Source organism: Diadema antillarum, unplaced genomic scaffold, assembly GCF_040938485.1.
Source record: "Diadema antillarum isolate AM-2024a unplaced genomic scaffold, OU_Dant_1.0 scf00000030, whole genome shotgun sequence".
Classification (NCBI taxonomy): Eukaryota; Metazoa; Echinodermata; class Echinoidea; order Diadematoida; family Diadematidae; genus Diadema; species Diadema antillarum.
The window spans coordinates 1,532,740-1,553,996 of record NW_027270919.1 but is presented as its reverse complement, the minus strand read 5'-3'; the positions used below and the strand labels follow the sequence as shown (position 1 = coordinate 1,553,996).

The following is a 21,257-nucleotide window of genomic DNA, read 5'->3' as shown; positions in this document are numbered from 1 at the left end:
ACAATCATGGAACAGAATTGAAGAGGGAATGGACAGAGATAGAGAGAGAGAGAGAGAGAGAGAGAGAGAGAAAAAAAAAAAGGAAACAATCCTACATGATTAAGAGGAAAATGGTACAATTCAGGCACAATGCTGCTACTTTCATTCTACCTGTGTAAGATTGACTTCCCTAAACTAGCACTAGTGTTGATGGGGACAGATTCTCAAATGGGCTACGATTTCTTCAGGATTGCTTGCACAATGACACATGATAACCATCAAGTATGTTACAAAATCTATGATACTTTACACCCACTGCCTGAGAGATCATAGCCATTTCTTAGAGTCGTTTTCTGTACAGATTCACAGAAAACCACATGTGGATCCTTCCACAGTCAAAAAGCCTGTTCACAATTGATTCACATACATATAGTCAAGTTGTCATTGCAGTGCTAATATGCAGCCATTTGGGCTGTGACAGTAAACAAATTCCAATTTCATGTGGGCCACGACAAAACAGTATCATGAATGCACCAATGCTGAAAGCAGAATAGCAGCTCAGGCTGCAGCCATTCACATAATGATTCAGGTGCTCTGCTTCACAAATATCACAGTTCACGACTGCTTGTCATACAGCAGTGATACACCCAACACCTCCTCAGCTCTCAATTCAAGTATCTTACATTCAAATATTTATATATGGTCTCGAAACAAAAAAAGAGATAGAAACCGAGGAGAAAAAAAAATCCCTATCTATGGTGACCTGGCCATGCCCCATAGTGGGGGTGAGCTAGGGCGGGGCTATTTTCACATCATGCCCCCCATTCCCCCCATTCCTCCCATACCACCCATACCACCACCCATAGGCATTTCCTTCTCCTCCTTAGGGATCTCTGTGATAACCGTTTCCGCTGTCGATAGTAGCGATGCCACACCCGATGCATCAACGAGGGCAGTCCTTACAACCTATGCAAAGGAGAAGGAAAGAAGAGAGAGATCAAAACAACGAAAAACACAAAAAAAAAACAAAAAGGGGGATAAAAAAGGAGAAAAGCGAGGCTTCCTTGATGGAAAAAATATCAACCCTTTCCATACTGAATTCTGAAAAGCCCATAGTCTTGATACATAGAATGCCAGGCTCCTGTACAGAAGGGGTTAAAGTTACAAGAGTACTTACAGGGTGTGATAAACCACTTACTTATTGTCGTGGTGTAAGTTGATGAAATAGGTGAAGTCAATACCAAGTTGTTAAGGCTAGTAATGTTCGAGAACTTTCTCTTGTAAATTCATTAACAAGTTGTGGTCAAATGAGTTTATCAACTTTCTCGCGAAATCATGCACAGCTTTGTGTCCTGTGACCACAGGCAACTAAAGCTTCAAGAAGTTTGTGACATGATAATAGATCTGTTCGTGTGCTTTATGCACATTGTGCATTCTTCTGTACGCTGTTGAGCATTTGAATTTTTTCTTGTTAAGAGACTGACACTTCTAGTAGTTTCATACCAATGAAACGATGCATAGTTTTGTCTGCAGTGTGACCCCCTGTGCAAACTTCTGGGAGTTATAGGGAAGCAAACTATGCGTAGTTTTATGTAGTGTGACCGCAGCTAATGTGTACCTTTGTGGGGTCAATGATTCCTGACTTGACCATATTGACGAACTCTCCCTCCATGGCGTTGTAGCCAATCTCATCCGAAGCGCCGATCACCTTCTCAACGATCAGCGAGCCCTCGACGCCGGCGTTGTTGGCAATCGTCTGGCACGGGATTCGGAGTGCCCTCTTGACAATCTCAATACCTGTGAAGATTGAATGAAATCAGAGAGACACATACAGTATGTAATAACCATAAAAACACTCTATAGAGCCACCCTCTTTCAGAATCCTGTTTATGTGGTCAAGAAATGGCATTGTTACACAAACGTACTGTAAAACCAGAAATGTTCACATGCAGAAACTTTCACAAATTTCACAAGGAGCCAAAATGTGAAAAAACAACAACAACAAATCAACAAATCCCTGTATAACTAGTACACGTAGTACACTTTTTGAATGGTCGGCAATTTGCAAAACTTTCTTGCCCCTGCTGGCTCCATTTCTCATAAGTTTCATACTGTGAATATTTCTGGTTTTACTATAAGCATGTGAGCAATTTTCAGGTTTTATGATATATCACAGCCTCTGCTCTATTCCTGCAACCATATGTGAAAATGAGCCTGATATTGAATGAAATTAAAATGAAGAATATCATTTTTTTTTTTAAATATATATATATATCTTCGTTTGGGAGACAAGACCTCGTATCTGAAATTTTGGTGATAATAACTTTTTTTTATTAATGGTCAGATAATCAGTTAAGTGATGTCCTGTCTGTAGTATATTATGTAATCAGGCTAGACTCGGACCAGACAGGGTGTCTGAGCTCTGTCGGCCAGAGGGCTTAATATCACATCACTCGTATATCGGAGGGATTAAAGAGACAGGTGTCCTCACATCATGGTGGACCACCATACTGGTAGTAGCAATGTACCGATGTATTTATGACCAGGCAGTCCAGTGTTTTGGTCAGTCTGTCTCGAGCGTTGGCTGAATGCAGCTCTTCCAATAAAGTCAATCTCTCTCTTAACTCCGAGTGTGTCGATCGTGTTCTATTTGATTGTGCTCATAGCAGGTCACTTCACTGGCGACGAGGATATTTTTCGAATGCACCTATACATGTACTGTATAGGATGGCTCTCATCGGGAAAATTGAGGAGTTTCTGGAGGGGAGAGAGGAATGGTCGCAGTACGTCGAACGGCTGGACCTCTATTTTAAAGCCAATGACATTACATCTGAGGGAAAAAAGCAGGCGACACTGCTCACAGTCATTGGGCCTTCGTCATACAAATTGCTACGGAACCTGGTGGCCCCAACCAAGCCCTCTGCCATGAAGTATGACGATCTCGTGGCAGCGATGAACGCACATCATTGCCCGATTCCAAGCGAAATAGTGCAAAGATGTAAATTCAACAGCCGGTTTCGCATGGATAATGAAACGATAGCGGGCTACATGGCATCACTTCGTTCTCTAGCAGAGTTTTGCAATTTCGGGACGTCGCTTGATGTAATGCTACGTGATCGCCTGGTTTGCGGCGTGCGGGATGACCGCATCCAACGTCGGCTTCTTGCGGAGAAGAGCTTAAATCTCGGGAAGGCGGTGGAAATCGCCACCAGCATCGAAATGGCTGCCAATAATGTTCGGGACCTCCAGACGGTGCAAGCTCCTAGGGAGGAAGTACACCAAATGGCAACAGGCTCCCGTTTGGGGTGTCGTCCGCCCCAGCCATATTTCAACGGGTAATGGAGAATTTGCTACGCGATATTCCCCACGTCACGGTATACCTCGATGACATCCTCATCACCGGGGTTAATGACCACGACCATCTTTCGACAATTGACATGGTGCTCGGGTGGCTGGAGGAGTCTGGGCTGCGCTTGAAGCGAAGCAAGTGCAAGTTCATGCAGCCGTCGGTTGAGTATTTGGGTCACACCATCGACGAGCAAGGCCTGCATCCGACTTCGGGTAAAGTTACAGCGATCACGAATGCCCCTGCACCCCGCAACGTCACTGAACTGCGAGCCTATCTGGGGCTGCTCACATACTACGGCAAATTTCTCCCGAATTTGTCGACCACGCTAGCACCTGTGTACGCCCTCCTCAAGAAAGGGACACCGTGGAAATGGAGCTCAGCTCAGCAAACGGCATTCGACTCGTCCAAGAAGCTGCTGTTATCATCACAAGTTTTGGTACATTATGATCCAAGCCGAGAGCTGGTCGTGTCCTGTGATGCCTCGCAATACGGCATCGGCGCGGTGATCGCGCATCGCATGGAAGACGGGTCAGAAAAGCCGATTGCGTTCGCCTCGCGAACACTTGCGGAAGCCGAGAAGAAATATTTGCAAATCGAGAAGGAAGGTTTAGCTTGTGTGTTTGGGGTAACACGCTTCCATTCTTACCTGCATGGGCGCCACTTCACGCTCGTCACCGATCACAAGCCCCTCCTCGGCCTGTTCAACGAGGACCGCCCTATCCCTGCTCAAGCATCAGCTCGCATTCAGCGTTGGGCCCTCACTCTCGCGAGCTATGAGTATACACTCCGTTTCAAACCGACAGGATTACACGCTAATGCCGATGCTCTCAGTCGTCTACCACTCGCCGATGTGCCGCCCACGGTGCCGTTGCCGGCGGAAACAGTGCTCCTCCTCGACACGCTTGAATCATCGCCCATCACTACAGCCGACATTCGGAAGTGGACGCGCCGTGACCCGGTCTTGTCTCGCGTGTTAACCTACGTAGAGCGCGATTGGCCTGAGCAGCGAGAGGAAGTCGATGTCAACATGAAGCCGTATCATGTGCGCCGCGATGAGCTATCAATGCTAGATGAGTGTGTGCTCTGGGGAAATCGTGTGATCGTTCCTAGGCAGGGAAGGAAGCAAGTGTTGGAGACGCTCCACGCGGGACATCCAGGCGTGTCTCGGATGAAAAGTTTCGCGAGAGCGTTTGTGTGGTGGCCAAAAATGGATCACGACATCGAAAGTACATCGAAATCGTGTAGCAATTGCCAGGAAAATCAGCCAATGCCGGCACCCACACCGCTTCATCCATGGCAGTGGCCAAATCGTCCATGGTCACGCCTGCACATTGACCACGCTGGGCCGTTCATGGGGAAATATTTCCTCATCGTGGTCGATGCGTACTCCAAATGGCTTGAAGTGATCCCAGTTGGTTCGACGACGACAGCGTCGACAATCGCGAAGTTACGGCTACTTTTCGCAACGCACGGATTGCCAGATAAAGTAGTCTCCGACAATGGTCCCGCCTTCGCTAGCGCGGAGTTCAGCGTCTTCTTGAAGAAAAATGGAATCGCACACGCGAAGTCGGCCCCATATCACCCAGCGTCTAACGGCCTAGCAGAACGTGCCGTTCGCACATTCAAAGACGCGATGAAGCGCACGGGAGATAGTTCGTTGGAAACAAATATCGCGAGATTTCTTCTGCAATATCGCACAACTCCACACTCGACGACAGGAATCTCGCCCGCTGAAATGCTAATGGGTCGTCGTCTGACGACCGCACTCGATCGGTTGAGACCCGATATCGCGTCACGCGTGCATGATCGTCAGGAAAAGCAAAAGCTAATGCATGACAGCAGCTCGAAGTCGCGTACCTTTGCTGTGGGAGACAAAGTGTATGCCAAAAACTTCACCTCGAAATCTCCCAAGTGGTGGAGTGGAGAAATCGTTTCGCAGAATGGGCCGGTTTCATTCGAAGTCGCTATCGCCGACAACAGCGGTCGGGCAATTAAACGTCACGCGGACCACATTCGCAAGCGTTACAATTCTACGATATCGCCCTCGAGTGGCGGTACATCTCGACTGACGATTACCGCACGCGACATCACCAGCGATGAAGGACTAGATATCCAAGGAAGTGTAGACGCGACCGCGACGACCGACCCACCAGCGGAGCTACCACCCCCGGTCATGTCGCAGAACGACAGCGAGCTCCAACGGCAAGACCAGTTAGCGCCGAACCGTAAAACCTACCCGATCAGGCAGCGGAATCCACCTGACCGATATGGATTTCCATAATGCCGACAAACTTGGTAGATGACACTGTGTTATATCAGTTGAGTTGTTGTTGTTTTTTTTCTTTCCTTATGTGTTTTTTGTTGTCTGTATCCCTACACAGAAACGAAGAGTAATATCTAGGCATGCCTTTATTTATACTGTAAAAGTTCGGGGTAGTATAATCCCAAATGCAGCGAGTATGTTGAAAAATCTACTTGAAAATCGGCATTTCATGTCAAGTTCATGTTTGTTTTAACTTATTCGTCCATAGTCAGGAACATTGAAACATTAGAACAATGCCTTCAACCCCACCCCTTCGTTCTGGAATTCTGGGCGAGTTTATTGTCAAGGTGTACTTAATTGGCAACTACATTTTTGTACACAGTTTGGGGTTTTAGTTTCGTTGTGTGTATACATGTCGTGAGTGTGATGGTTTGGAAGTTATATTCTCTCCCTCATCATCTCTTCAGATGCTATGATTATTATCATTATTATTTGGTATGTTTCGTTCATTCACACAATTGTTAGGTGATGCTATCCTTATTTGGTTTGTTTGGGCAAATGTCTGACAATTTTGTTTTGTTTTGACTTTCTTCCGTATATTAATTTTGGCATTGTTAATTCCAGGTCAGTTTAAAAGGGTGACCATATTTTGCATAATACATGTATTTTAATTCCAGGGGCATGCTGACCAAACTTTCTGTGTTTGTGAGGGTCGCAATGGTCACCATCATTTGACGATAGAGTATAGCTTAAGTGAACATGTGTCTCAAAGGACGCTAACTCCATTGTACATTATGTAAATGTTAGTAACAAGCGTAGTCAAATGCTTGTTTATTTCCTGTGTTGTCATGCTCTTATACACAACAACGACAATAAGGCCGCTTACACCCTATAAGCGAATAGTCCGTGCATGGCTGCTCATGTAGAATGTTGTCCTAGGAAACTTTGTTCATGTACTATCTGTTAATATGTTCTGAATGTTTCTTTTGTTTATTTTTGTTTTGTTTCATGTTTGTAATGTCTAGGATATGTACCCCATATTCTTTACCTGGTCGAATGATAAGTAATACCTATATAATGATAATATTTTGTGAGTTTTTTTTTTGGGTGTTTTTCATTTAGTACTTTATTCAGGTTATTTGGCTATGTGAATGCAGTGTTAATGATATAACTGTTGAAGACTGACGTTTTCCAAGTTTTGCTAGCTCCTAGAAACTCGTTCTATTTTGATGCAGTTGCAAGTTATCACTTTAATGGAGGTTGTAATCTAAGGGGGGAGGAATGTAGTATATTATGTAATCAGGCTAGACTCGGACCAGACAGGGTGTCTGAGCTCTGTCGGCCAGAGGGCTTAATATCACATCACTCGTATATCGGAGGGATTAAAGAGACAGGTGTCCTCACATCATGGTGGACCACCATACTGGTAGTAGCAATGTACCGATGTATTTATGACCAGGCAGTCCAGTGTTTTGGTCAGTCTGTCTCGAGCGTTGGCTGAATGCAGCTCTTCCAATAAAGTCAATCTCTCTCTTAACTCCGAGTGTGTCGATCGTGTTCTATTTGATTGTGCTCATAGCAGGTCACTTCACTGTCCAAATCCTAGCTGTCTTACCCCCAAAATAAAGCCACCACAGCATGTCAAAGGAAAGGCTCTCCCATTTGATGCAGTGCTTTGGCTGCCATGTTTTTATGCTCTCCTGGAATTCGACATTTTGTAGATACGAGGTCTTGTCGCTTGTGAATATGTGTATGACGCATTATCTGCACACTGGCATGTTTCAAGCAGTTGACGAATACTAAATCCTGAGCAAGTAAGACTTCAAGTATCTTTCCAATCTCATTCATAAAGGCAAATTACATGTATTTCCCATTTGTACAGCAGACATTGATCTACCAATCACATGACTTGAACCAAGTGGTAGTGGGTGAAGAGAAATCCAAGAGTCTCACCAATCTTCTGATCATCATTGTCAGCCTTGATTCCATCCAGGGCGGGGAGGCACCTGATGAGAGCGGTACCACCTCCTGGCACGATGCCCTCCTCCACCGCTGCCCGTGTGGCGTTCAGGGCATCATTGACGCGATCCTTCTTCTCATTCACCTCCACATCACTGGAACCTCCAACCTGGGACAACAAGTATAAGGAAACAATCAAGGCAATTAGCATCTCCTCTTACAACATTAAAGGGATGGTACAGTATTGGTGGAGATGAGAATTGGGCTTTTAAATTTTTGCGAGATACCAAGAAAACACACTTATGATATAGTACAGAGCATACCATTTTAAGAGGAATTCAAAATTTATTTGATGAAAATTGGGTTTGGAATAACTGCAACATCCAAAAACAAAGTAAAACAAAGCAATCGTAATAGAGTGTGGGTCCCACACTTTTTTAGAATTGCTCTTTTTTGGATATCTCAGCCATTTCAAAACCAATTTTCATCAAATAACCATTGAATTCCTCATAGAATTACATGCTCTTTCATATTTCATAAGAGGTTTCTCATTATCTCACCAAAAAATGTTAGAAACCTAAAATTAGGTCTCAACCAAAACTATACGATCCCTTTAACCAAAGGTCTTCTTTCCCGAGACAGTATAATGCAATCAATTGTTCAACAAGTAAAAAAAAAAAAGAATCAACAAATAGAATGGGTTTCCTCCCGTGATTTATATACTGTTAAAGTGGAATTTTTTTACCATTGTGCACGACACGAAACCAGCATGACAATAAAAGAGCAAAAATGTTTTCACTTGATATACCTCTGTGTGACTAGTTTATCTTTGTATTCTGCAGAATTACAAATTATTCAAAATTCATCTTACCCAGCCAGGTGTGATAATTTACTAACATAAAAATTTTCACTTCAGTACATAAATAGCCTCTATATAAATTATTGAAGCTGATTGGGAATTTGATACAACCTAAAGAGCCCTGGAAACTAAACCTTGATCTCGATGGACTAATCATGCAAAGACTGCAACGTTACGGCAAGGATTGACCCCTGACCTTTAGGAGAGCGACACCATCAGACAGCTTGGCAAGACGTTCATTCAGCTTCTCCCTCTCATACTCAGAGTTTGTGTGCTCAATCTGCTCCTTGATTTCATCGGTCCTCCTCTCAATGTCTTCTTGCTTGCCCTTACCCTGCAGTTCAAATAAGATCATCATGAAAACAATTAACACAGAACAGTTGAACATCGGCATAGAGAAGTCTGATACAACATAACCATCTTGTAGCAAGGCGATTTTGCAGCTCCCTTTTCTTTTTAATACACTGATACACTTTAAAACCTGATATAAAAATTTTCTTATCATGGTATTTAGGTCCTGTTTTTATGGTGAGATTTCCCAGTAGCAGCGTCGGAAAATATCAGAGGGATTCAATCCCAACTGAACAAATTCCCCCCCCCCCAAAAAAAAAAAGACACTTTCACAGACTCAGAAATCAAAAAAAAAAAAAATCAAGTTGTGGTTAGTGTACAAAACTTTCAAGAAATAGTGGGCACCTTTTTCCTCCCAAAGATGTGAGAGGTGTGAAAAAGAAAATCATGTAAAAATGTTGGATTCATTTTGATCATTGATAGCGTATAGCCAGTACTTTTAACTTTGAATCTGGTACTTGCTCTCTTCAAAATGTTATTAATTAATCAACCAAATACTTCATCATCAATCTACCTCTATACTTGGGTTGTACAACATTTGATATTGTCGATATCGAGGACTGTTAGAGTCTACTTGATGTTCTTGTGACATTTCCTTGAGAGCTACATCTGTACAGTAACACTTCTTTTGTGATGGCAATATTTCATTAATATTAAGTCTAACAATAGCTATCAATACTGAAAATTACTCTTGACTCCGTATGGCACATTGAAATCACCTAACATACCTCTCCCTCAATAATAGTATTAGCAATTGCCTTTTTCAATTTTTACCTTTACAGGTTTTCTGTTTTTTTCAATCACAGCTTTCTTGTTTTACAAAATTTGCATAAATATACTCAGGTGAGAGGAACTTCAAAATCAAACTTGCTTGATATTAAATTACACAATCTTCAACAAAGTAATTCAGTCATGATATTGCACCATAATGTCGCGTCATCATTTGCATAACTGGGAAGGGTAGGAAGAAATAAGATCTGGGATGGACAGACAAAACAGACATCCCAGTTTATGATGCGTCACACATACTTTTAAGGAGGCATCGTTTGGGAAGGTGTGATTCTCATGTTTAGAAAGATGAGCTTACCTTTAAGATGAGAGTGTCATCCTTTGTGATGGAAATCTCCCCAACTTGGCCAAGGTCCTGAATCTGAACATCTTCAATCTTGACATCCATTCCCTCCTCTCCAAACACCTTGAGTAATAAACAAACAAGAACAAATTTAGTATCTCATGGTATATAAGTAAAGGGCAGAAATACCTCTATCCCACATTGCTTGAAAAGATTGAATTGTAGCTTGGACATACTAGTGAGACACAGTGGATATTCATACAAATAAACCTTGATTTCAGTCATTGAAATACATAAAATGTCTTCCACTTTAAAAAAAAAAAAAAAAAAAAATTACCATCCCAATTTGAGAGGGATTCCAGACACACCTAGTTTCAATTTATCAAACTTTAAGGACATTACTATCCAAGCCATTATTTAAAGCAAATGAAACTGAAGGCCACATTGCACTTTCAGCTCTAAGATATTCACACATCTTCCAATGAGGGAAAGACCGATTCCAAATCATTACACAAGTGAATGTCATCTTCCATCCCTCTACTTTACAATACACGAACAGCACTCGGTTCCTGCAACACAAACTTACAATGCCTCCAGTGGCAATGGCCATGTCATGCAGCTGGTTCTTTCGGTTGTCACCAAATCCTGGGGCCTTGACTGCAGCAACCTGTAGACCAACCTTCAACCTATGTTACCATCAAAGTACCAAAAATAGACACATGCTTGTCAACTGGTACTTCTCACACTTAATTAGCAAATCTGTGTGATGTGTTTCACAATGGAAAGTTACATTAGATCAATGCTTTATACCTTACACATTATGCATCTGTTCTACAGTTAGTCAAAACACATGGAACTAGCATCAAACTGCTAGGCTTACAACACAACAGTCATACTAGACATGATGTCCCTGCCTCGTCAAATCGTGCAAAGCGTGTTAATACTAACACTCTGACAAAATAAGATTCAATGGGAACAGTATCAGGAACAGTTACAGATCTGGTTTGTAATCACTCAAACTACAAATGACAAATGCTTTTTTTGGGTGGTAGAAATATCACAAGAATCAATTCATGTCCATGATGACATCAGGCAGACTCGGTCACCTTACTGGACTGATTCATTGCTTATTCAAGTACAATGACAGACTATCAAAAGAATGCTTTGCTTTCTCCTTGTAAAGAGTACAAGTTATGCTTAGAGGAAGTGCAAATATGTCAATTTGCTATCTCATACTACCTTCAAATCAACTGAATGAAAACATGAAGAATTTCTACAGCATGGCATCCAGGTAAAAAAAGGGTTAATATGTAAAATTGCCTTTCGTAAAGTTCCCCTCAAACAAAGAACAAAAGATGGCAAAATAAGTCACCTGTTTAGCACCAGAGTGCTGAGGGCCTCCCCATCAACGTCTTCCGCCACGATGACCAGAGGGCGACGCTGCGAATTAGCCAGCTCCAGGGCGGGGACTATGGACTGGATGCTGGAGACTTTCTTCTCACTCAGGAGTAAGAGGGCGTCCTGAAACTCAACCTTCTGGCCTGGTGGACAGAGAGAGAAGAGATCATGAGTGAAGGCATTCAACAAGTTCAAATCTGATGATTAGAAGTTGGCATACTACATCAGCAAGAACTGAGAGAACTGAGCAGACAGCTCGCTACATAGTAGCAATAGAGACAGACAGACAGACAGACAGACAGACAGGGACATGGAGAGAATGATGGAAGACAACATTGTATTTCATTATCAAGTCATTAAAGAGAGTCTCTACACATAGGGACAGACAACCAAACAGACAGAGTTTGAAAGAGATAGACAGAGACCAAGCAACAACCAATAATAAAAATCAAGGCAAATGTGATGAAAATGACAGATGGAACGATGACAAGAAATAAATAGAGATAGCTACATAAGATGATCAGCAAACAGACTTCATTAAATACAAACAACAAAAGTAGACTTTGTTGAGGTCAATACAAGCATTTAACCTCTGAGAACTTTTGGAATGCTGAGCCTGCAAAACGCATTCCATACTAAATCATAACTCATCCAGTATGTCTGAAGAGCACAGGCCAAGAATGAGGTTTACTGAGAGTAAACTTACATGAAATCTATTGAAGGTTTGCTTTTAAAAGGTATAATTTCTAGACAACTGTATCGTTTATTTCAAGTGTTATTCATTATAAAATAAAAAAACATAGAAAATACCTTTTGCAGTGTTGATGAAATATGGAGAGATGTAACCCCTGTCAAACTTTAACCCCTCGATGACCTCCAACTCGTCGTTGAGCGTCTTGCCATCCTTGACGGTGATGACGCCGTTGCGACCTACAGTCTTCATCGCTTTTGAGATCAAATTTCCAATGCTTTGGTCTCCATTGGCTGATATTGTTGCAACCTAGAACAGAAAACAACCCACTCTTGATCAATCAGTCTCTTTCAAATGATCAGTTACTCATCATTTGATGTCAATACAGGGTCCTGAAGGGAAATTAGTAGTAGTCCAGTCCATTATCATGACTAGTACATGTGTTATTTTAATATCTACTTATTTATCCCATTTGTTCACACATCATATGCATGAAGCACACTTTTTATATTCCTGTCATTTGCAAAACTTTCTTCATGACTAACAGAATGAAATGCTGCACTGAAAGAGTGCATGAATTGCCTTACTGTACTTTCCCGTTTCCCATCATTTTGTTACTTTTTTAGGTAATCTGGAAAAAAAATGTAACTCTCAGACAGTAAACTGCTGTGAGGAAGTGTCCACAGATACTACCTGTAGAGATATTGCAGAGATTGCAGACACAGTACTAAGTATTGGACCAGTTTGAATAATCAAAGAATGGCCTACAATAATTTGCCTTGTGATGATAGAGCATTTTGGAATACCTGTGCAATTTCTTCTGGTGTTGTTACTGGCTTTGACTGTCTCTTAAGTTCTTCCACCACGACTTCAACAGCATTCATGATGCCTCTCCTGATCTCTGTCGGGTTTGCCCCCCGGCTGATGTTATCGAAGCCCTCCTTGGCGATGGCCCGGGCAAGGACTGTGGCGGTCGTCGTGCCATCTCCCGCCTCTTCGTTTGTGTTGTTGGCGACGTCCTGGACCAGCTTTGCACCGACATTCTGCCACTTGTCCTTCAGCTCTATCGCTTTGGCAACTGTGACGCCGTCCTTTGTGATCTTGGGACCACCCCAACTCTGTTCGATGATTACGTTCCGTCCCTGCAAATTTGATACCAGTAAAACATGCATACACGATTGAAAAATCACAGACTTGTCATTTATATCATTTGAAGCTCACAAGTTGATAAAATCCTCACCCCAAGAACCAGAAGTAGAACACAAAAGATACATTTACCTTCAGTAGAAAGTTTCTCCTGAGCAATTAAATAATAAATTCAACCAGGGGTTGTTTCATAAAGCTGTTCTTAAAGTTATGAATGACTTAAGAATGAATGGTGATCAGTTCTTGTGCTGAATTATTGAAAATTTGATAAGTATGGCACATTAGAACATGTTCCAGTCATTTTTAAGTCGTTCGTAACTTTAAGAACAGCTATAATGAAGCATACCACCCCTCCCCCTCCCCCCTCCCCCTCCCCCTCCCCCTCCCCCTCCCCCCCCCCCCCCCCCGTTATGATATTCTCAGACAAAATGCCCCAATCACATAAATCACCATGGCAAGAAGGTTTTCAAAGGAACATACTCAATATGAGAAAACTTCAGGTGGAAAGGCCATGTAAAGCTTTCTAATTTTGTGATTTTGAGCTGGTGAAATCTGGAATGACATACCTTTGGTCCCATTGTGACTGCTACAGCATCCGTGAGGAGATCTACACCCTTGAGCATTAGGCCGCGAGCCTCCGCTCCAAATTTGATGTCCTTCGCATAGCTCCTGGCAAGATGTGGACACAGCACTCGATTCGTTGTGGGAGTGAGAGCCCTCGAAACGAGTGGACGAACAACGCTGGATATTCTGTACATGCTTGTAATCTAGAGAAACAAAAAAGATGGCTGGTGTAGGGACAGTCTTGTCACACAAATAAATTAGATCTAACTGTTAGCTCCAATCTTCAAGAAAATTATTATGTCACAAAACTTAAGATTCTATCACAAAGTTATCAACAAATCACGACAATCTGGTGTGGTTCAATTTAACACAAGTGATTTGAATTTGATATAGACCTCCATCTTTGGAAATATAATTTTGATGAGACCACCTAGTTTGGTCCATACTTACCAAGCATAACTTGAGAATGAGAATATCCACCTCGATACAAAACTGAATTGGTACTAGAGTAACTGCGTCAGTAAGCGGCCGTGCAGCCGTTTGCGGCAGGTACAACATACACAGTAATATACAGCTAAACACAGCATTGCACTGTTACATGCACACTACACATATACTAACACACTAGCAATCAACAAAAACCAACCGATAAAATGGGCACGATCTCTGACGAAAGTGAAATTTTCTCACCTAAATGACAACATATCGCATCCAAAATGAAATTTTCGGTACTTCTTAACATAACAGTTAAGAAACAATGGTCCAAGAAACTGGATTTTTTGTCGTTTTCTCGATGTTTATGGATTTTGAAAACATATCCTCACGTAAAATAGAATTTTCGCGAGCCGATGTGGGCCGCCATTTTTTTCGGAAAGTGGATGTTACCATCGAAAAAAAATGAGAAAAACACGAGAAAGACATCAACAACACCGCCAGAATTGTGATCTTGTTTGCTGCCAATGCATGTGCGCACGCTATTTTCACGTGCTTTCGCAATGGGAATTGGCGCTTACGCAATGTTCGCGAGACATGTGAAGGCGTTCAGCTAAAGATCGCGGAGCACGCGCGTATTGCATAGGGATTGTACATCGTGCCGCAAGCAGAAATACTACGTCGCATATCGCCCTTATCGGCGAAAATTGTGGTGTGCCGGGTTTTGCCCTGGCAAATCGTGAAAACTGCGTTGGTCAATGGTAAATTTCTTTCATGAAAACAATTGCGTTAATGAATAATCTTGTCTATGATATATGAAATGGTTGAAAATAATTTGCCTGATTTGTTTACAAGTTGGAAAAACTCTTAACAATGCTTAAACTGCCGCAAACGGGATATTTTACTCTATGCATCCAGTACTGGAATGTATACTTTTGTTTTGTATCCATCGATCGAGACATCTCGAATGCCACTAAACCTAGTAAATTGCACCAAAATCACAGAATATACTAAATTTGTCACGGGTATTTATAATTGCTCATGAGTAATTACCAACAGCCTGTCTGCCTTGCCTTCTTTTGAACTGAACTGGACAAGAAACCACCCACCAATAAGTGGGCTGATGATAGATGATGATAGACCTGGAAGCTCGACTGCTGATACACAGCAATCTTCCAGTATCTTCGGTGAAGGTAAAGGTAAAGAGAATTTGAACCAAATCAGTTCGGTTGTTGGACAACATCAATATTAGGTTTACCTTGTTGATGTTAAATTGTCCCTCTAACGTTAAACATCCTCACTCTTCAGTCTTCTCTTCCGAGAGATTGCGGCCTACGACGTACGAGGGTGCTTGCAAAATCTAGAATTGATTGACTTAATTCTTAATTAAGTTAGCTGTCTTGTACTATGCAGCCACTCGAGCTAAAAATAAAAGCACATATGATTGTAGCAAATTGAAAAAAGTCAGTTATTGAGAAATTCATGTATGGCCTACTCCCAACGGCTGATTATTTTAGCCCCTTCTTGCTGGTGCTATGGTGCACACGTGCGACCCTCTACTAGAAACTTAAGAACACTAGCTTCCACGCTTTACTAGTGTAGTAAGTATTCAGTGCAACACACACACACACACCACAAGGTCAGGATAGGAAGTTAGCCACGCTGTGCGCTTGCACTAGAAGTGCCGTGATCAAAAAAACGTTGCTATATGCAATCTAGTAAATGCAAAACCTTTACTTACAAGTTTAATGGATGCTTTCAAGTAGAATAGGTCGAGAACAGGGGGTTCTTCTATCTATCAGGGCCACGGTCTTCGCCAGTCGACTTTGCAACTTTTTAGGCACCGTACGAGTTGCGCTGCGCTCGCTGCTGGGGCTGGCTGAATGTTCTCGTGTATCGTTCAGCAAAGCATGCATTTTAGTGGCGAGGCCACTCACATGCTATTGTTCACCACGTGTTCGCGCGCGCGGGGCAAGGTATCGTGTAAGGAATATGCAACGTTACGCACAGATGTTGCATAATGGCGAGGACTTTAAATTTTTAGCAGAATCGATTACTAGTACTCGTACTCGAGCGAAATACAGTGTACACTAGTAATCGAAATAGTACAGCTTTGCCTAAAACCAATTTTCATCAACTAAACTTGACCGTACTACTTTCCAGCCTAAAAGAGACAGACAGACAGACAGAGGGAGAAGAAAAGAGACGAGAAAGAGAGAGAAAACTGAGAGATATGGGGGAGGAGTAGAAATGAGCAGAGAATAGAAGAGAATTGGTTAACGTTATATAGTACATTTTAGGGATTAACAAAATTTCCACTAGTCCACGTACCAAAAGTATGCATCATATCGTTGAATTTCAATATTAAAAGTACAAAATCTCCCTCATGTGGGAGGGGATACAGCCCCCCCCCCCCCACCCTTCCCCGTTCGGTTGCTCCGCCTCTTCGCACATAACTGATAGGCTCCAAGTTCTGTCCCCATCCCCTGCACCATTAATTATGGATCAATGCCTCTACTTTGCACTCTAGGTTTCACGGCCAGACCACCTCGTGTAACTGAATCTATACCACTTTCAAATTCTGATCAGTCTATTCCGACAGACCTAGCTGCTCTTTCATGTTTCATAAGTTGCTTCTAATTATCTCACACTCAAAAAGTGGAAACCTAAATAAAGCCCCTTCGCAACCATTGACCCATCCCTTTAAAGAGATGGGATAGTATTGGTTGAGATAAGGATTCAGCTCTTAACTTTTTGTGAGATTTTTAGAAACCACTTTAAATGAAATGCTAAAGAGCATACCATTTGTATAGGAATTCATACTAATTTGAGGAAAATCAGTTTTGAAATGGCTGAGATTTCGAAAAACAAAGTAAAACAAAGCAATTCTAATAAAAGGTTGGTCCCACCTTTTATTAGTATCAATTTGCTTGGGTATCTCGCTGTCAAAACCAATTTTCATCGATTAAACTTTGAATTCCTCATAGAATGTATGCTCTTTCCTATTTCATACTGAGGTTGGTACCATAGGCCCCGGGATCTCACAAAGAAAAGTCAACCTGAAGTCCTATCTCACTGAAACTATATATTATCCCTTTAACTGGGGGAATTTTCATGAAAACCAAGAAGATTGGATTAACTTACTGCCCTTCATGAAGTTGTTCTTGTTTTTGAGGAGTCATAAGTAGTAAAGGATCTCCAACATCTTGCACTGTAACCATGCAAGACGTAGAGAGTAGGCCTATAAATGTCCTATAAACCCGTATGTATACCTATTTATAAAAAAAAAAAAAAAAACTTGCATAGAAAAAAAATCAAAGAAAAGAAAACCTCATGGAGGTGAATGACCGGTCTCCACCGGAAGTTGTTCATAGAATATCTTATGATATGATTTTATTTGTAACTAATCCGGTAGTTCCACATTACTCCTGAGAGAAAAGAAAAATAGACATCTACATGATTAGACCAGGAATCAGATAGGTGGAACCAATTAAAGGAACTATACAGTGCTGGTTGAGGTAAGGATTCAGCTTTATGCATTTTGCGAGACATTTAGAAACCACTCTATGAAAGATTCTAAGGGGAATAAATGAAAATCGGTTTGGAAATGATATATATATTTAAAAACAAAGAAAAACAAAGCGATCCTCATAAAAGTCGTGGCCTGTCAACCTAATAAGGATCACTTTTTGGATATCTCAGCCACTTCAAGGCAAATTTTCATCAAATCAACGTGGAATCCTCGAAATTACATGTCCTTTAATTCATATTTCATTAGAGGTTTCAGATCTCATTATCTCTCACAAAAAAAAAGAATGTTATAAACCTGAATCCTCACCTCAACCAGTACTTTAAAGGACGAGTTTACCTTCATAGACATGTGGGTTGAGTGAATGCAGCAATATTAGTAGAACACATCAGTGAGAGTTTGAGGAAAATCGGACAATCCGTTCAAAAGTTATGAATTTTTGAAGTTTCTACTCAGTCACGGCTGGATGAAAAGACTATTATAGCTTGTGATGTCACATGAGTACAACGATATAAAGAAAGAATAAAGAAAGTTCAACATATTTCCATTTTTCTCCCATAACAAAAGAACACTCGACTTCTCTCTATCAGAAGGCAGGAGGAATAATATTACCCTTGACATACGTCAGTAGCAAGTCGAAGAACTTTGCACTCTATTCAAAAAGTAAAGTTTTGTGAAATTCTCTTTTTATTTTCCTTATGTAGTTGTACGAATGTGACATCACACACTGTAGTAGTCTTCTCTTCCAGCAGTGACTGCGCAGATACTTAAAATATTCGTAACTTTTGAACGGATTGTCCAATTTTCCTCAAACTTTCACTGATGTGTTCTACTAACATTGCTGCATTCTCTCAATCCTTATGTATATAGAAGGTGGACTTGTCCTTGAAGTCCCTTTAACCTAGCTCCCTGTGTAGACCACACCGATGGCTTCATTTCAGATCAAAGAACGGCAGCGATATTAACAACAGTAACAACAACAGCACCACTCTACCATCCGGACCCCTTTGATCGCGAGGTACGTACTTTCATGATCGATTCAATAGCCTTCTGGAATTTTCGGCTTTGATGAAAAAGGGGGGGGGGGGGTCGAGAGGGAGGGTAATGGGGTGGGTTATAAAGGTGAATGTGTAGAGAGGGCTGATGTAATAGTGGAAAAGGATTGCACGTCTCGAAATGACGGCTGCAGAAGCATATCTATCGAATCATGTCACTGTCTAATAAAGGATCAGATGTCTTGAATTGGCTGTGAAATTTATGTTGAATACACTTCCCCCATACTATTAATTTGGTGCGATGCTTAGATGCGCTCATATGCATAATCAGTCTTGCCTCGAAGTAGGCCTACATACATAAATGTGCAGTACTGCAGCTGACGAAAATAATGCTGTATATGACTGCTAATAACAGTAAACAATAATCATCATTCACGTACGTAATTCCATGATTAGAACAATTCTCACATAATGAGAAAAAAAAATACCAGAGTAAATGATACGTATAGCACAAACGCTCGTCTTTAAATGGTAGCTCCATGGGTAAACCGGGTACAAAAAATGATATGTATTGTATATCTAGCTTGTTTGCCGGGAAAAATATTCATGCTGCTTCTACTGTGCGTGCATGCATGGTCCCCAGACATACTAGTAATAGAGATGTGATATCTCTATGTATGTACCCAGACTACCGGCGGCCGGAAGAAGAAAAAGGGGGAGGGGCGAAGGTACGCTGACGTACGCGTGCGCACGCGTGCGCGCTCGTCGTTACATGTGCTGTTTTATTGTAGATCGATCTTATCATTCTCACCGTACTCGGCTCTCGCCTCACGTGCATCGAAGTTTCGGGACAGAGCGGCTGGAAACACTACCCTTTTCATACCCAGAATGGTAAAGTACAAATTACTGAAACAATCTGCGTAAGCCGATTTAAAAATTGTATTTGATAAACACGAAGGTGATAGGTAATTCATATCGATGAGACTATGCTATCTTTTGTTAGAGGTCTGCGCCGGATCTGTGTGATCACGCGATGCGTGATCACTAATAGTCCCTTCTACTGATTTTACCGTATTGTAAGTGTGGACTATTAAAGACTTTAAGCATGTTAAGTTCAAGTTCAAGTTCATTTATTTGTCTCTCTGCAAGATATATCAACAAGGAAAAAACATATTCTTGCAAAAGAAATCAGTACACAGTACAGGAATTAGACAAAAATAAACAAGAATGTGGCAGAGAGCGCGAGAGTAACGGTTAGAGTTTGAGAGGGAAGAGAAGAGAGACGAGGTAATTTTTTTACTATAAAATTAATTTACTAACTGTTACGTTAGGCTTAGCTTTGGTTGAAGCAGAGCTTGTAAATTCAACGTTAGTTGTATTGTATTTACTAAAGTTATTTGTACTTTGCATTCCATTAATCTAACGTTAGTCTAATCGCGCACCACCAGCGACTGCAACACTTGTCTTTAGTGTAGTGCGTGGTTACAGCGCCCCTAACCACAGCAGCGACCCCAACACGTACCTGGTTACAGCGCCCTGCGCCGGGTTTACAGTGCCCTAGGCCCCTGGTCCAGGGTTAGGTTAATGTAAGAATAAAAGATTGTTAGTCTAGTTTCCGAAATATCAGTCTGTAATTTATTTATCGTGGGGATATGTTCCGCAGGCGCAGACTTGGCAGAGACTAAATTTATATCCTACGGATGGAGAGCAGAACTAGGACCGAGACCATCAAACAAAGTGATTAGAAAAGAATTTTAAAAATGTTACAAAAACTTCTCCGAGCAGACAGATTTTTCTAACTTGGTACTAAAATGGTAGATGATATCCATGGTGGGTGTACAAATTCATACTGTGGCTGCTTAAGTGCTTTGCTGCGCAGTACATATCCATAGGCTAGCCATGTCACCATGCCACCTGCTCCGTGTCTGACAGTGAGTCACTGTGACAAGTGTGACTCTGAGATGGGTATAATTGTTGGTAGATTTGACAGAAAAATAGTTGGTGTCATAAATTAACTGAGTCCTTAGAGCTTAATACAGCTAGAGAAAGATGAAAGCAATGTAACAATAAAACTATTATTTTTCCACAATGGATACACCACCAACAAAGGATGACTAGGAAAAGACAGCTTTTTTTGGTTTGTTTTTTGCACTTCCATAAAGCATCACCAATAATGTTGGTAGTGCTTGTGGAATTATAGATATCTTACACAAAGAAGTTCATAGAAAGTGCCATAATGAAAAAGATATTTGGACATTTTTAATCCATGGATTCAGATGTCTATCGATTGTCAATGTATATACTGTATATACGATGCTGACTTGAGCAAGTTTTACTATATTCCTGAGCGTCCATTTCTTCTCTGTAGGCTGCATTCAGGAGATTCAGACCCTTGTTCGACCGCATCCTGGTGGAAAGATTTGTCCCGGAGACCAGGACAAAAGGGGGTGTCTTGATTCCTGAGAAATCCCAGCAGAAGGTCAACCAGGCCATGGTGGTTGCAGTGGGAGCGGGAGCAAGAGATTCAGTGAGTAGACCTTCTATTATTTGACTCATTTCTACTTCAATCAGAATTCCGAGCCAGTTGTTTCATCTTCCAAGGTGTTCCATGTTGCTCTTTGTTATTTTATTGCTCATTGCTTGAAACAGTGCAATAGAATGAGAGAATAT

At 41.6% G+C, this 21,257-nt stretch overlaps 1 protein-coding gene across 1 annotated transcript; it reads right to left on the bottom strand.

Annotated features, from left to right (window-relative positions):
- Positions 1-786: 786 nt before the first annotated feature.
- LOC139740255 (60 kDa heat shock protein, mitochondrial-like) lies at positions 787-20,993 on the bottom strand. Its single transcript, XM_071650840.1, is given in 13 exon segments — positions 787-945; positions 1,598-1,776; positions 5,592-5,619; positions 7,570-7,719; positions 8,606-8,743; positions 9,848-9,955; positions 10,419-10,518; positions 11,205-11,373; positions 12,041-12,230; positions 12,728-13,063; positions 13,634-13,736; positions 20,924-20,956; positions 20,989-20,993. Coding segments are annotated over 13 exon segments (1,698 nt in total).
- Positions 20,994-21,257: the final 264 nt, after the last annotated feature.